At 49.2% G+C, this 16,313-nt stretch overlaps 1 protein-coding gene across 1 annotated transcript in view; it reads left to right on the top strand.

Annotated features, from left to right (window-relative positions):
- Window positions 1–16,313, top strand: part of GRIK3 (glutamate ionotropic receptor kainate type subunit 3) — a 118,312-nt gene that overhangs the window by 58,746 nt on the left and 43,253 nt on the right. The window contains exons 2-5 of the mRNA XM_041417571.1: window positions 4,627–4,803; window positions 5,634–5,891; window positions 7,352–7,533; window positions 12,999–13,052. Coding sequence (XP_041273505.1) covers window positions 4,627–4,803; window positions 5,634–5,891; window positions 7,352–7,533; window positions 12,999–13,052 — 671 coding nt within the window. The remainder of the gene's footprint in view (window positions 1–4,626; window positions 4,804–5,633; window positions 5,892–7,351; window positions 7,534–12,998; window positions 13,053–16,313) is intronic.

Raw genomic sequence — 16,313 nt, 5'->3', positions numbered from 1 at the left:
CCAAGCTTTCCCAGAGAGGCAGCTCTGTGAGGAAGACTCTCCATAGATTCTCCACTCTCTGCCTCAGGGAGCTGTGGAGCAGCATCCTGCTGGAAAAGGCACTAAATTCTGTGTACCTGTCCTCATCGGCCCATTTGCTAATACTGTCCCCAAAACAGAGTGATTTGTCCTCAGAAGAGGGCAAATCCCATGCCTCAGGAGGAAACAGCAAAAACATTTTATAACCTCAGAGAAAAAAAAACCCACAGCTTTGGGCATGGAAGGGCTGTGAGAGGGAGCGGGAGCTCCCGTGTCCCTGAGGAGCTCTGCCAGCTCCATCCTCGGTGAGAGCTGTCTCAAACCAGGTATTTCTTCCTGGATGTCACATGGAAAGAGGCTGTCAGAGCTGTCTAAATGTGTGAACAACACTGTCAGCGGGGGAGAGAAAAGTGTTATCAGAAATAGTTGTTCTTCAAAGCTAAATAACTCCGTGATTTATAAGGAGTAGAAGATAAGAGATCACACTGCACGCTGAGGGCTGCTGGAATTTTCTTTCTGAGAATGAAAGCTGTTTGTTTTGGTAAAAAGCAAAAGAGGGGAGAAATGAAAACCTAAAATACTTTGACTTTCTTGACTTAGCTCTTGACAAAGCTAAAAATAACTGCACTGGCACCGAGCCCATGCAGCCATGTCCTGGGATCACTGAGCAGGGGAGGAGAGCTCCCAGCCCATAGTCCAGGAGTCATTTACCATTCCCAAGGTTTTCCAGCACCATCCATGAGGACAGAAGAATGCAGTGCAGTTTTGCTGTATGCAGACAGACCTGGGCCTGTTCTGATTGCCATCAATGGGATTTTAGGTGTTCTGTGGGATCCAGGTTTTACCCTGAAGAGAGGCTCAGTTTCTGCTGCTCTGAGTGAGAGCTTCTGTGGTTTTCAGCCAAACTTCTCCTTGTGCCAGGCCAGGCTCCTTCTGCCTGCCTAGCCCCACTACTGCTCCTCTGGTCTAGACCTTAAGGGAGTTTCAGGCACTTCTCTGGAATCTCATTTCAGATTTTGAAAACTCCTCACCTTAACAGCAACATCGAGGTCATCAAATAAAATAACATAAAACAGTCAGACATGAAGCTGATTGTAATTAGTGTGTTTTCCCATATGCTGGCTGACATTCTCCAGAGAGCAATTAGTCTGCTTTAAGAGTAAAAGACAACTGAATAATTATTTAACCTGCCTGGGATTGATTTTAAAATCCGAGAAGTCAGATATAATAATGGATTGCTTCATCAAAAAATATGTAAAATAAGTGATAAGGGTTGGAAGCCTTCAACAGCTTGTGTGAGGCATCTCCTACAAGGCTGACTCCCAGTCCTAGATCCCACTGCCCCAAAGGCCCCCCAAACATGGCATAAAAAGGTTTCCAGAGAAAAATATCTGAGCAAACAAAGCCAGCCTGAATTGATAAACTTCAGTGCTGCAGTGGGGAGACCTCGGGCTCTATTGACTGGTCAAGGAACAGCACACATAAATCAGGCAGCAAATCCTCTCATGAACCTCAGGAGGATGTCACAAAGCATGACAGACCTTGTCACGGACATCTTTTATCTCTCTACCAAGCCATGGGACAGGAAGAAAGAAGGAATGAGAAGCTGATTCCTGCACAGACAGGAAAGAATGGGAAAGGCCACGAGCCCCACAGAGCATCCAGTGATCTCCAGCATGGGAACTAGCTTCCAAAATAGGTTTAGACAGGGACAGCAACACTAAAGGAGCCCCATTTCTACTCTCTTGGGTGGGATTTGTCAATATGAGGCGTATAAAAGTGGAGACTTTTGCTGTGAGCTTTTCACACCCATTGACTCTCATCTCTGTGAAGCCAGGTGAGGTTTCTGCCCAAGGCCCGTGTGGGATCAGCTGGAGCTGCCCACAGCTGTCCAGCCCTCAGCAACAGATTTCCCAGCCCTGCTCCTTCATCTCTCCTGCTGAGGCTTGCAGGGCACCTCTGGGTTCCCCCAGCCCACCATCAGCCAGCTGATGTCACACCCCTCGTGCTCTCAGTGCCACGAGCTGAGCGTCTCCATTTTGCTCAAATGGAAGAACTGCAACAATTATTTTCATAATTAGCTGGCTTTGCAAATTAATGTCAGTTATGCTGTGTAATCATGATGAAGATTATGCATTAATCAGCTGTTTCAAGCCAGTTATTAGGCTCTTTAAATAAAGATGGGAGTGAACGTCTCTGAAGGAGCGGCGCGCAGCCAAGAGCGATGTGAGGATCCAGCGGGGTGTGCCGTGCACAGATCTGACATCAGGTGCTCCCAGTCTCACCAGTTTCTGAGCTGGGGCATGCTGTGGCTGCCCTCAGCACCTCAGGGAGATTCCCAATATCCCAGAGTATTCCTGGTGTGTTCCCAGCACTGGGAAACACACAGAAACACATCCCTGCTGCCTGTCAGCTCTCTCATCACCTGGCCCTGAGCTCAAGGTGCTGGGTGGCTGCACAGAAAATTCGTTCCTGCCAAAAAGCCTATTACCTCCAGCTGGATGTCTGGAATGGGAATTTATTTAGGATCAAGCACCAATAATCCAAATTCCCAGCCCTTCTGTATCCTCTCATAATAAGACATGCTCCAATGCAACTTTGAAAGCGCTGGGCTGGGAGAAAGCCTAATGCCAGCTAGTGGATAATCTATGTTACATTTACCAGTTATCACTTCAGGACGATGCTAGAAAACAAAAAATCCCTGGCTAAACAGTCTGGACAGGGAAGCTTTGAACAGAGATATGGGGTGAATCTCACACTCACTTTAGTTTTGTTTATTGCATTTGATTTAATATTGTAAATGAACTTTCTTCTGCCCTAAGAAACTTAAGTTGAGCTGCCAGCATATGCAAACTTTGATGTGGATGAATAATTTTCTTTGCACCAGTCAAAACCCAAATGTTTTGGCATAATCCAGTGAGAATGAGGCACGTGGACAATTCTGCTACATTCCTGCCTATGCTGCTCAGCGTTCTGGATTGAAAACCTGCCCATGAGTGAGTGGCTGAAAATCACGTGAGACTGAAATGACACTCCAGAATGAGCATTCAGCCTCTTTTTTCTTTATTCTTCTGCCTATTACCAAAATTAGCACTGAGTTCAGTGGTTTTTTTCCTAGCAGAGACATGCAGGAAACAGATCAAACTTATTTTATGTCTGTGAATGGAAATTAATTCCCACCCTCGTGCCTATTACCAAAATTAGCACTGAGTTCAGTGGTTTTTTTTTCTAGCAGAGACATGCAGGAAACAGAACAAACTTATTTTATGTCTATGAATGGAAATTAATTCCCACCCTCACTTAACAACTGGGGACAGGATGCACAAAGACTGCAGAGGGAGAGGAGGAAAGGGACTTGTCACAATCAAGGGGAGCAGAAAGTCAGAGGCCTTTTGCAAGTCCTTCTGCTTCCTTGCTGAGAACATCTCCAGCCATCACTCCTGTGCCTCACCCATGGCTCTGGTCACACTCCTGGGAGGACACCCAGAGCATGGCCATCAGCCAAGTTATCAGCTTGGCTCTGGCCAAAATGGAACTCCTGGCTAGCACCAAACTGCCACAAAACTATAGAAAATGTGCTCAGGCTGCTGGAGGAGGATTCATGGCATTGCCTGAAAGCCAGCAGGGCTGAGCAGACATCTGTTGTCTACAAGAAAACATTTGAGGACTATCTTAAATTGAAGAGGAAGGTTTTTTCCTTCTGCTAATGAACCCTGAGACCATCTGTTACCAATTGTACTTGCTTATTTCACTCATCCATTAATTATTTTGCTTTATTTTGAATAAGATAGAGCAAGGTTTGTGTCTATCTGTGGCTCTGTGAGGGGCTCAGGGTGGCTCCTGCATCTCGGAGACAAGGACAAATCATTACATAACCCATGCCTGCACCAAGTCACTCCAATTAGAGTGGCTGTCAGTGGGAACTGAGGACAAGACTCACAGACACAGAGCCAAGAAACCCAGCGATGCTGTGACATGAGCTTGTTGCCCTTGGGGAGGTGTAATGGCATTAACAACTTCTGAACACAGGAAAGCTGCATCCGAGATGTGCATTACTGAGCAGAGGAGCTGTAGGGTAGGCAAATCCAGAAGTCTCTGCTGGTCTGAATTAAAAACTTGGACAACTAAACATGAGGAACAATAGAAAAGGAGAAGGGGGCTGAAAATGGCACTGAAAATAGCCAGCAGCAGCACTGCCCTGCCTGTCTCCCGTGCAAGGACCAGATGGGTGATGAGGCAGGAGGATTTCAAGAGGAGGGCAGTGCCAGTTTTGTATCCAGTGACTCCCCAGAGCACAGACCGTGGGAAATAAGCCTGTCCACTTCCCATGGTCTGATCCTAAAGTTTTATGGGAAGCCACTTATCTAGCTCGTGAAAATATTCCAAGATTTTAAACCACCTCTTACTGCCCCACAAAGCTGCCACCCTGAACATTCTCATGGACCAGAATATATGAAAAACTCAAATCTTCACATCTTCATTTCAGGGCAGGACGGGTCCTCAAGCAAGCCCTGCTCCACTTGCAAACATTCCAAGAGTTTTCTCATCCCTGCTGCATGAGTTTGTGAAACAAGCTGTGGCTCAAGGGTGGATTTTTTTGTCTTGCAGGAGGAATCTTTGAGTACGCAGATGGCCCCAACACGCAGGTGATGAGTGCTGAGGAACAAGCCTTCAGATTCTCCGCCAACATCATTAACAGGAACAGAACTTTGCTGCCCAACACAACCCTGACCTATGACATCCAGAGGATACACTTCCATGACAGCTTTGAAGCAACTAAGAAAGGTAAGAGCAGAGCAAACTTCTGAGCAGCTTTGTGGCCATTTATTCAGCAGAAGAAAGGTCTGGTTTCCTGCCCAGCAGCTTGTTCTGTCCTGCTCTCACCAGTGATCTGGATGAGAGCTCCTGCTGGAGTCGACCTTCCAGCACATACATACAAGGGGAACAACTACCTTTTTTGCCTCTGAAACCTCAGAAAACTCCTTTCAGCATTTGCTCTAATCCTGAGCAAAGGTCTGGAGGCCATGCCTGTGTTTGTGCCGCTGCATCCCTGGCAGTGTTCACATCCATCGTGTGGATGTTCTGTTCTCTTAATAAGAGTCACTTTTGATTACTGGATAACAGCAGCACACTTGAATTGCTGAAGGGGAGGGACTGCACAGCAAAGGCTGCGAGCTGGTGACCTGAGGGCTCGTGGAGTTTGATTCTGGCTGGGGAGAAAGGAAACCTGCTGCCTGAGCTGGCAGCTATTGGAGGGACATCAGCAGGAGGGAGCCCTCTGCTCCCAGCCAGCCCAGTGCCCCCTGTCCCTTTTCAGATGGTTTTGTGGTGGAGACACCCTCAGAGGGGCTTGGCACTCCTCTGTGCCTCTACCCAGCCCCTTTTCATATGGTTTTGTGGAGGAGGCTCCCTCAGAGGAGCTTGGCACTCCTCTGCACCTCTACCCACCAGTCTATACCCACCTGGCATAAATCATTCTCCCTGTGCCCAACCACTGCTGCAATTACCCAATATCAGTGCTGGGTCAGTGCCCACAAGTGTCTGGGCTGTGCCCATGGCTGCCCCATGCTCAGCCCCCACCAGGCTTTCCTGACATCCCTTCCTTGCCCCTCCAGCCTGTGACCAGCTCGCTCTGGGGGTGGTTGCAATATTTGGACCTTCCCAAGGCTCGTGCACCAATGCTGTCCAGTCTATCTGCAACGCCCTGGAAGTGCCCCACATACAGCTCCGGTGGAAGCATCACCCTTTGGATAACAAGGACACTTTCTATGTCAACCTGTATCCTGACTATGCTTCCCTGAGCCACGCCATCCTGGACCTGGTGCAGTACCTGAAATGGAGGTCAGCCACCGTGGTGTACGACGACAGCACAGGTGGGTAAAGGAGGGGCTCAGAGAAGGACTCCTGGAGATTTTCTGTCCTGGGTCCCTTTGGGAGCTTTTCCAATGAACCCTCTCGAGAGCCAAATGATGCCCCGTGCAGTGATGGGTTCCCACAGTTCTAGACAGTGCTGTGGGAGGCCCTGGGAGCTTTCTAAGCATTTCATTCACAAAGCTCCAGCAATGGGGCTGTGAGCTGGCACAGGGTCATGGGGGGTTCATTGGCATGGGGTGACCATCTCAGCCTGGCTCTTTTGGCACTGTGGTGCCCCTCTACAACAGAAAAGCCCCTGTCCACAGCTGCCATGGAGGGAGCAGTTCCCAGCTAAAACCAAAAGCAGTTCTGGAAAGATTTTTTTGTTTTCTGGATAATTCTGTAACACAGAGCTGACAAAGTTCTTCATGTAAGGAAAGCTGTTGATGGTTAAACAAAACAAAGTGCTGCACAGCTCTAGATATAGACCCCCCAAAAAACAAAAGCCACATTGGATAGCCTGTCCAACCTAATTTCACTAAACCAAATGGTTTCTTTAGGGGAGGGCTGATGAGAACACAGTTTGACATTCCTGTTTTGCAAATGTGGGTCACAGTATGTTCCCTTTGTGGCATATTCTAATGTGTTTCCTCTGTGCAGAGGGACACGCTTCTCTCTTCCCCCTTGCAATAGGCATCTGCTGAAATTCTCCTTGCAACATCAGATTCCAATAATTCCTGCTCAGCTGCGTCCACCATGGCCCTTTGCCTTGTGCAGAAAACAGAAATGATTTCTGAGGGTAGTAGGAAGTTACGAGTTGTGATTAAGTGACCGTTACGATCTACGCGACTCATAAATCCAAGTGCATATTCATTTTTTCCTTTTGCTGCTGTGCATGGTAAATATGCAGATTTTAATTTGTTGTGCAGCTGATTATCACATCCTGTCCTTTCTCAAGGGCACATCTGCTTAAGGAAATTCTCTGTGATCCTGGAGGTGTCTGAGGTTAGGACCAACCTGCTGTTCTCCCCTTCCTACCCAGTGCAGGGACCCATCCAGCTCTACTGGCTGCAGTGGTGACAGAGAACCACCAGGAAAAGCCATTCTGTCCTAGAACAGCTCCTCTGGGGTCAATGGTTGACATGTGGCACCTTGGCTTTGATTTGGCAAGGGCCTTTTGAAGGAGGGAGGGATGGATGGATGGGTGGATGGATGGATGGATGGATGGATGGATGGATGGATGGATGGATGGATGGAATCATTCATGGATGGATGATGGATGGATGATGGATGGATGGATGGATGGATGGAATCATGAATGGATGGATGGAGGATGGATGGATGGATGGATGGATGGATGGGTGGATGTCAGTCCTGACCCCATTCTGTGGAGAACAGGGGAAGCACTGAGCTGCTGTGGCCCAGCAGTGGGAAGGCAGATCTGTAACGCTGTGGGTTTGTCTCTGTGTAACACCTGAAGGCCTGATACGGCTGCAGGAGCTCATCATGGCCCCGTCCCGCTACAACATCCGCCTGAAGATCCGCCAGCTCCCACTGGACACCGACGACGCCCGGCCACTGCTGAAGGAGATGAAGCGGGGCCGGGAATTCCGCATCATCTTCGACTGCAGCCACCTGATGGCAGCTCAGATCCTCAAGCAGGTGAGCAGGGGCCCAGGAGGACAGCAAAGTCTGCTCATGGGAGCCATGGGTGAGGGGTGGCTCATGGAGCTCATGGGTGAGGGGTGGCTGTGATGAAGAGTGGCCCCATCCTGGGTGCAGCTTTCCCTTGGCAATCCACAGCCGCACCGAAAGCTACAGCATGTCCATCCTCCAAGGACACTGCTGGATTTCTACAGAAAATGGTGTTTTTACCTAAAAACTGGAAGTACCGAAAAGTGGCTGTGGGTGAGAACAAACAAACGTTAGAGGAGGAGAAGGGGCTGTGCTGAATGCAGCGCCCAACCCAGGCTGGTGCTGGACAATTCTGTGGCTCTCCCTGCAGCTGCACAGCCCCAGCCTTCTTCCCTCTTTCCCCTTCTCCCTTCATTCAAGCTGGCTCTCCCAGCCAGGAGGGACTGCATCCTCTGTCCTTTCCCCAGCAGCGTCTGCAATTCTTGGACTTTAAGCCAGATGTCAGTGATTTTCCATTCATTTGGGCTCCCTCCTTTCTTCCTCCACAAGTTCCTCCACTGGAATTCTTGCTGCTCGCCCCAGCTCCTCCTCATTCCCGAGTGCCTTTGGGTTTCAGGGTCAATGTGAGGCAGAGGAAAAGGCTCTCACAGAGATGCTAAAAACCAGCTGGTGGAAGTGTTGCTCCTATCAGCCCAGCAAAACACCACCACACAGACTAAATAAATCCCTGCAGGGATGAGAAAGCAAGCACAAGGCAAGAGCCTTCTCCTGCAGACTGCATGATACAAAATGAACTTTCCAAGTTCAGAGAACTTGGAAAGCCTGGGAGGGATTATTATGGGAAGCAATAGAAGGGGTTCATTGTCTCCTGCCAGTTATTTTCCTGTGCTGGTTGTGTTTGGTGCTGCTCACTTATTATAGAGTTTATTATAGTTTATTGTGCCATCTGCTCAGCTCATCACCGCTGGTACAGAGTGAGGAAGATGGAGGAGAGGGGGGACTAGGAGAGACAAGTCTCTCTAAGTCCTTCTGGCTGGGTTTGTGTGTGTGTGTCGGGGTTTTGTCAGGACCTGAAGCCATGGATTTCAGCTTAGCAATAAAAGCCTGTGTATTTTTACTCAAGGAAATACTGGTGTATTTTTCAGAGTCTGGGAAGTTGCACAAACCCAAACCACAGCCTGACTGCTCTCTGCATGCCTGGCCACTCTGGTGTGTAACATCAGGCAGGTTCAGAGCAGTGCACCACGACCTGCAGGTCACCTGCATCTGCTGAAGACTAGGAGGTGTAGAAACCTCATATTTTCCTCACTTTTCTACCTGTAGCAAGAAATGCATGCCTAGAAGTGCCACTTTTATTTGTGAAACAGCTCTTTTCCACTGAAAGTACGAGCTAGGCAAAGCCATCTCCTGGAGGAAGGGAGTCTGCTTCCCTTCACAGCAGCACAAGAACAATGCACAGAACAAATAATGGACTGAAAAAAAAACCCCAAAACAACCCAAGGAGGAAGGCCCAGGATTCTGTTAATGCCAGAATCTGTAATATTCATGTTTTATTGCTATTATGTGTCTTTTGTAACATTTTGGTCACTACACCAGTCAGCTCTGCAGACATTTTCATGTTTTATTGCTATTATGTGTCTTTTGTAACATCTTGGTCACTACACCAGTCAGCTCTGGTGGCTGGATGGAGTCCCTGGAGTCTTCTGGCCTTGCTGCCACCCCTGTGGATGGCAACAAGGTTTTCACAAGAACCTTGCTAAAATTTCCACTCCGTCTTCTGGCCTTGCTGCCACCCCCATGGATGGCAACAAGGCTCTCACAAGAATCTTGCTAAAATTTCCACTCCTTGACACTGATTTTCATTGCACGTTTTCAGAAAACACAGAAGGTTTGAGCACCTGCAGCCTCTGCTGGCTGAGCAGCTCTGACTGAGCAGTGCACACACCATCGTGCCAGTCAGGATCTTGCTCCCCAGAGATTCATGATTCCATGCTCCCACAGCACAGCACTGATCATCTGGGCAGGTTTTTTAAACTGGAGTAGTAAAAACCAAGGATTAGTAATCCATGAGTAACACCACATGAGGCAGCACAACTGTACAGAGATTGCCACCTACTTCTCCAGCCTGGGTCTCTTGGTGAGCAGACCATTATTTTGCCCCCATCTTGGAAAACAAATAATTGTAGAAACCTATCACAGAGTGAGTCCTGCTTTTGAGGCTTTCCTGTTATACCCCAGATTCTCCATCCTTCCTCAGTTTTGGTCCCGTTGTCACTCCAGGTCTGTTCCCAGGCTGTCCCGAGCAGCCTCTGAGCTCTGCAGGGCACAGCTGTGCCTGTCAGCTCTGACAGAGCTCCTGCTCTCATCCCAGCCACCGCCTCTGGCTTATCCACCAGGATGATCATTTATTCATTTCCCCATAAACCCAGATGCATCCTGCCCCAGGCTGCCAATGCTGGGAAGCTGGAGCTTCCTTCTGACAGCGGGTCCGGGCTCCTCAGCTGTGGCCAGAGTGATCCAGCTGTAGAACATGAACTGGGATCTCATTATTTGCTCCAGACTGGCTCCCCATCACTAGCTGGTGCTTCCCACACTGAGGTGCCATTCCCTGCTTCAGCTCTTTGAACCAGGTTGTGCAGGAGGGAGAGAGCCAGACTGCAGGCCCCTGGATGCACTGACCAGGCAGGGACTGGGGGACAGGACTGTGAATGGCTACAGGAACTGCCCCTAGACTTTCTAAAAGCTACTTCCAGAGCAGGAGACCTGGGGTGAAATCACACTCTGGAGTCACAATATCTAGGCTTGCAATCCAGATCCTTTCCTTTTCCCTTGTTTTTTGACATCTCACTTCTTTTCAGACTGTCACTTCCTTCCTCGGAGGTAAATTCCGCCCTAGTAATTTTAGCAAAAAACCAAGGGAAGCAAACATTTCCTGGGGGGACTTGAAGTCACTTCCCCATCAGTAGGGATTTTAAAGTGCTCTTGCATGTGTTTTCTCCAGAAAACATGCTCACACAGTCAGCATCCCAGCCAAACAGGACAGGGATCTTCCTGTCACCAGCCACCGGTTTCAAGGTCACCTTTCTCATAGACTGAAATGTGCTCCCCTCCTGTTGTGAAGGGCATGGTCATCCAGCCACGGCCCCTTCAGCCCATGGTTGTCCTCTGAAAGAGCTTCCAGGACAGTCTGTTCTCTCCAGTGCTCAGTTATGCAAATCCCAGCAATCTGCAGGAGCCATCCTGCGTGTAGGGGCTGGCAGGGAATCTCAAGCTGTGCTGGCCAAGGGCCCCCAGGACCCTGATCCCCAAAAGCTGAGGAACAGGGGATATTCCCACTCCCCATCCTTGTGCCTGCACCTTCACTGACCCATATTACATTTGTGGGGTGCCCCGATGAAGGCAGGAATGATGAATCTGACTCTGTTCTCAGAAGGCTAATTTATTATTTTATGATACTATATTATATTAAAGAATACTAAACTAAAGAATACTAAACTAAACTATACTAAAGAACATAGAAAAGATACTTACAGAAGGCTAAAAAGATAATAATGAAAAGCTCGTGACTATTTCCAGAGTCTTGACACAGCTTGGCCCTGATTGGCCAAAAAGTCAAAACACTTCACATGAAACCAATGAAACAATCACCTGTGGGTAAACAATCTCCAAACACATTCCAAAGCAGCTAAACACAAGAGAAGCAAATCAGATAATTATTGTTTTCCTTTTTCTCTGAGGCTTCTCAGCTTCCCAGGAGAAAAATCCTGGGTGAAGGGATTTTTCAGAAAATACGAACGTGACAGAATTTTAACCAGACCCGAATTCAGGATCTGGCTGTTGTGCTCAGGAAGGAGGGACGGAGGCAGGAGCTCCATGTACTCACTGCACAGATGGGACTGAAGGTGGGGATGCAGAGCCCCAGAGGTACCAATTTTATTTGTGAAACAGCTCTTTTCCACTGAAAGTACAAGCTAGGCAAAGCCATCTCCTGGAAGAGGGGAGTCTGCTTCCCTTCACAGCTGCAGAAGAACAATGCACAGAACAAATAATGGACTGAAAAAAAACCCCAAAACAACCCAAGGAGGAAGGCCTAGGGTTCTGTTAATGCCAGAATCAGTAATATTCATATTTTTTTGCTATTATGTGTCTTTTATAACATTTTGGTCACTACACCAAATGTCTGCAGACATTTGGCTGGACGGAGTCCCTGGAGTCTTCTGGCCTTGCTGCCACCCCCATGGATGGCAACAAGGTTTTCACAAGAAAACCTTGCTAAAATTTCCACTCATTGTCACTGATTTTCATTGCACATCTTCAGAAAACACAGAAGGCTTGAGCACTTACAGAATTACTCACCTCAGAAATCAAAACCCTTTCAGCTGCCTTCTTAGCAACTACATGACGTGACTGCAAGAACAGGCTGTTTGTGGTCAGTCTCACAGGTTTCTGTGGGGTTCTGCTCATGGTTTGGTATTGGAGAAGGAAAGGTGCCCCTCTCTCCCACAGCTGTGCCAACAGAGCCTGTGGCCCTGGAGGGCCCTGCAGCCATGAGCGCAGTGCCACAGAGCCCTGGCACAGCCAGAGACACCCAGTGTCACCCAGAAATGCCACCAGCCCTCATGGGAGCTGGACACTGCGGCTTTGCCACGCTTTCAGAATGGTTTGAGGACCACAGCTCTGCTCAGCTCAGCACTTGAGCACGTGCCTCTTGCTGATGGGCCTGGTTTAACTGCTCCATGGCCTAAATTCTGAATCCAAACCTGGTGTTTCCAGTTTCTTAACTGCTCCACAGCCTCAATCCTGAACCCAAACCTGGTGTTTCCAGTTTCTTAGCTGCTCCACGGCCTCAATCCTGAATCCAAACCTGGTGTTTCCAGTTTCTTAGCTGCTCCATGGCCTCAATCCTGAATCCAAACCTGGTGTTTCCAGTTTCTTAAGTGCTCTATGGCCTCAATCCTGAATCCAAACCTGGTGTTTCCAGTTTCTTAGCTGCTCCACGGCCTCAATCCTGAATCCAAACCTGGTGTTTCCAGTTTCTTAACTGCTCCATGGCCTCAGTCCTGAATCCAAACCTGGTGTTTCCAGTTTCTTAAGTGCTCTACGGCCTCAATCCTGAATCCAAACCTGGTGTTTCCAGTTTCTTAGCTGCTCCACGGCCTCAATCCTGAATCCAAACCTGGTGTTTCCAGTTTCTTAACTGCTCCATGGCCTCAGTCCTGAATCCAAACCTGGTGTTTCCAGTTTCTTAAGTGCTCTATGGCCTCAATCTTGAATCCAAACCTGGTGTTTCCAGTTTCTTAACTGCTCCACGGCCTCAATCCTGAATCCAAACCTGGTATTTCCAGTTTCTTAACTGCTCCATGGCCTCAGTCCTGAATCCAAACCCAGCATTTCTGGGCCTCTCCTGCCACATTTACCTGTGACCTCTGAGTTTTATGTTGCATGGCTGTCTTGTCTCCCTTGACTAACCCCTTTTCCCTCCTCTCCTTAAGGCTATGGCAATGGGGATGATGACAGAATATTACCACTTCATCTTCACCACTCTGGTAAAGTATCTGGCTGTGCACACACATTGTGCACACTGATGGGGGTGGGATGGGAGAAAACACAGAAAACAACCTGTACACACTGATGGGGATGGGATGTGAGAAAACACAGAAAACAACCTGTACACACTCATGGGTGTGGGATGTGAGGGGCAGCTGGACGGGGAGGGAGGGATGGGTGGCTGATCCTGGTGTGCCCTGCACTGCCATGGGATGGGAAATGCAACGAAAGAGGAGACCTGGGCCCCTGCCTGGAGGAAAGGACAGGGCTGGGCTTGGCTGCAGGTCAGGGTCAGACCCCAGTGACCTGGCTCTACCTCCTCTGCTCTGCAGCACTGCCTGAGAGCTGTCAGTCCCTCCTTCCCCTGCCCTGGGACAGTCCCTCCTTTGCAGCGCACGGATGTGGGTTCTGGTTTTATTTTCCCTCCCAGTCACTTTGATTCCAGTGTAGCTCCCCACACAGTGACAGTGAGCACAGGGAGAGCGCAAGGCTGCAGCCCCCACACTGGATTTGGTGGGACCCTGATTCAGCAGGAGCTGGGGATGAGCACCCAGGACCCCTCTGGAGCCAGGAGCAGCCCTGCTGAGGTCCAAGTTCCAGCCCTGCAGGTTTATTTTGCAGGAGGGGAGCTGAGCCTGACATTAACTCCACTCTGTTAAACACAGGCCAGTCCTCTCTGACTCCAGATGCTTTCCTGGCAGGGTCACTTTTGTCTCCATTTAAGATTCTATTGTCTAGTCTACTGTTGAATTTTGCGTGATTTTGAAAATCTAATTTATCTTTTTGCCTTTAGGAAAGAAACAGACTAAACTAACCCTTAAAAACTACAAAATTTATTTTTCAAATGCAAAAGACATTTTAATTACCCCTGCTGCCATTATCTATTCCAGGCAGCTTTAAGCATTTCCCAGATAACCTCCTATTAATCAGCCCCAGCTGAGCCTGGAGTACATTTCATGTGTAGGTACAGCCTGGAGGTGGGAAAAGAGGAATTATAATAAATTAATAGATAAGCAATCACAATTAATGCCACTTTCCTGAAATAACAGTTATATCATGGGAAAGATATTTTAATCTGTCATTCCTTAAGGCAATGTTTTCCTAGCTTGCAATGCCTGTGCTTCAGCTTCCCCAGTACGAGACCCATGGGGTGCTAATGAATTAGTCTATTATGTTATACTGAATGTTTCTAAAAGGTCCCCAGTCAATACCGAGCACAGTGTATCAACACTTGGCATGAAATGCTTCAACATTTTGCTAGGCAGCATGACTACAGTTCACTGACTCCAGCATGAGGAGCCCCATCAGCCTTTTCCACCACAGGAGGAGGAGCAGGAGGGTCTCTGATGAGCGCCGGTCTCTGTCACGTGCAGATTTTACATCCAAAGCCCAGCAGGGAACACCCCAGATCTCCACCCTCGTGGGGGTGTCTCAGCTGTCTGTAAAATGGGGCTTTGCAGCCACAGCCAAGCCCTGCCAGATCCCAGGGCAGAGCTGTGGGGGCACTCACCCACGGGCAGCAGAAGACAGGGATGCCTTTCCTGGGCCACCTTTGCAGCATCCCACTGAGGATGTGGGATCACCGAGGATCAGTCCCCAGCATTGCTGCCACCACCAAGGAGCCCAAGCTTGCCCTGGTCTGGGGGAGAGCATCACAGGAACACCGAGAGCAAAATTAAGGGTGGAGGGGAGAATTAATCTGCAGTACAGAAAATAATGAGTGAAAGGGAATGCAGATGAGGTGGAAAATAGAACCAGATGTTTCAATTTGTGGCTGTGCAGGAGCAGAAAATCCAGAAGAAACTGATCTGATGATTCCCATCCACACCTCCCCATGTCCTGACACTCAGCTGGTATTCTGAATTATCCTCTGATTCCAGGAGGTGATAAATCAGCCTGCAGCTGAGATTTAAACTAGAACCAGGGAGGGATCTGATGGGAGGTTGGTTTATATAGGAACTTGGTGAAAGGAAGGGTTGGTGGGGAGCATCAGGGCAGGGACAGCACCCAAAATACCAGTGGGATCTGAGAGGTGGCCAGGGCTGGTGGTTTGACACATGGGCAGCAGAGGCCATGGGGTCTGGAGCTCAGGGATCTGATTTGTCACACCCAGTCACATTCTGAGGGGGAAATCATCAGCTTTTGCAACGAAAAATTATTTCCTCGCAACAATTTCTGGAATGCAAGCTGAAGTGTCTGATTAAAAATGAATCTTGGAAAAACAGACCCATTCCAGCAGGTCAGGCACAGAACTGCTGTCCCCCCTCCCAGCCAGAGACATGAGCACCTGTCTGAGGTCAAACCACTGTATTTGCCCTTAGCTCCCTTAAGGCATTTTAAAGTCAACATTATAGCCTGGTTTTTCAGTGCCCCTTAACAGAACGTGCAGGTTTGCACTTGAAATTTTTCAGGGTTAAAAAACAGCCCAAAAACCCAAGTCCCAACCGCCACTGTAGGGTGATTAATGATTTGGTCCCTGCTGCACCTGCAGGTTTGAGCACTGCATCCATCAGCAGTGAGCCCTGGGGCTGCAGAGGCCAGGGCCAGGCTTACAGAAAAGATCAAACCTCCAAAGAAGCTTATTAAAGCAAAACAGCCACAAGAACCCTCACTCCCCCGTGGAGAATGGTGTCTCAGTTGCTGGCAAGTGCTGCTGCTGCTCTGCTTTGCTTAGGGCAGCACATGTGGGGCTTTGGCAGCCCCCTGTGGGCTGGTGGGTGCTGCAGGTGGGTGGCCCCACAGTGTGGCTGTGTCCCACCAGCACAGAGCACAGAACAGCCTGAGCCACAGCACAGAACAGTTCCAGCACAAACCCAGAACAGCCCCAGCACACAGCACAGAGCACAGAACAGCCCCAGCACAAACCCAGCACAGAGCACAGAACAGCCCCAGCACAAACCCAGCACAGAGCATAGAACAGCCCCAGCACAAACCCAGCACAGAGCACAGAACATCCCCAGCACAGAGCACAGAACAGCCCCAGCACAGAGCACAGAACAGCCCCAGCACAAACCCAGCACAGAGCACAGCACAGCCCCAGCACAAACCCAGCACAGAGCACAGAACATCCCCAGCACAGAGCACAGAACAGCCCCAGCACACAGCACAGAACAGCCCCAGCACAGCGCACAGAACAGCCCCAGCACAAACCCAGTACAGAGCACAGAACAGCCCCAGCACAAACCCAGCACAGAGCACAGCACAGCCCCAGCACAAACCCAGCACAGAGCACAGAACAGGCCCAGCACACAGCACAGAAC

This window comes from Onychostruthus taczanowskii, unplaced genomic scaffold (assembly GCF_017590055.1).
Source record: "Onychostruthus taczanowskii isolate IOZ18803 unplaced genomic scaffold, ASM1759005v1 scaffold56, whole genome shotgun sequence".
NCBI classification, from domain to species: Eukaryota; Metazoa; Chordata; class Aves; order Passeriformes; family Passeridae; genus Onychostruthus; species Onychostruthus taczanowskii.
The sequence above is the reverse complement of the archived record's forward strand: the minus strand, read 5'-3'. Positions and strand labels throughout refer to the sequence as shown.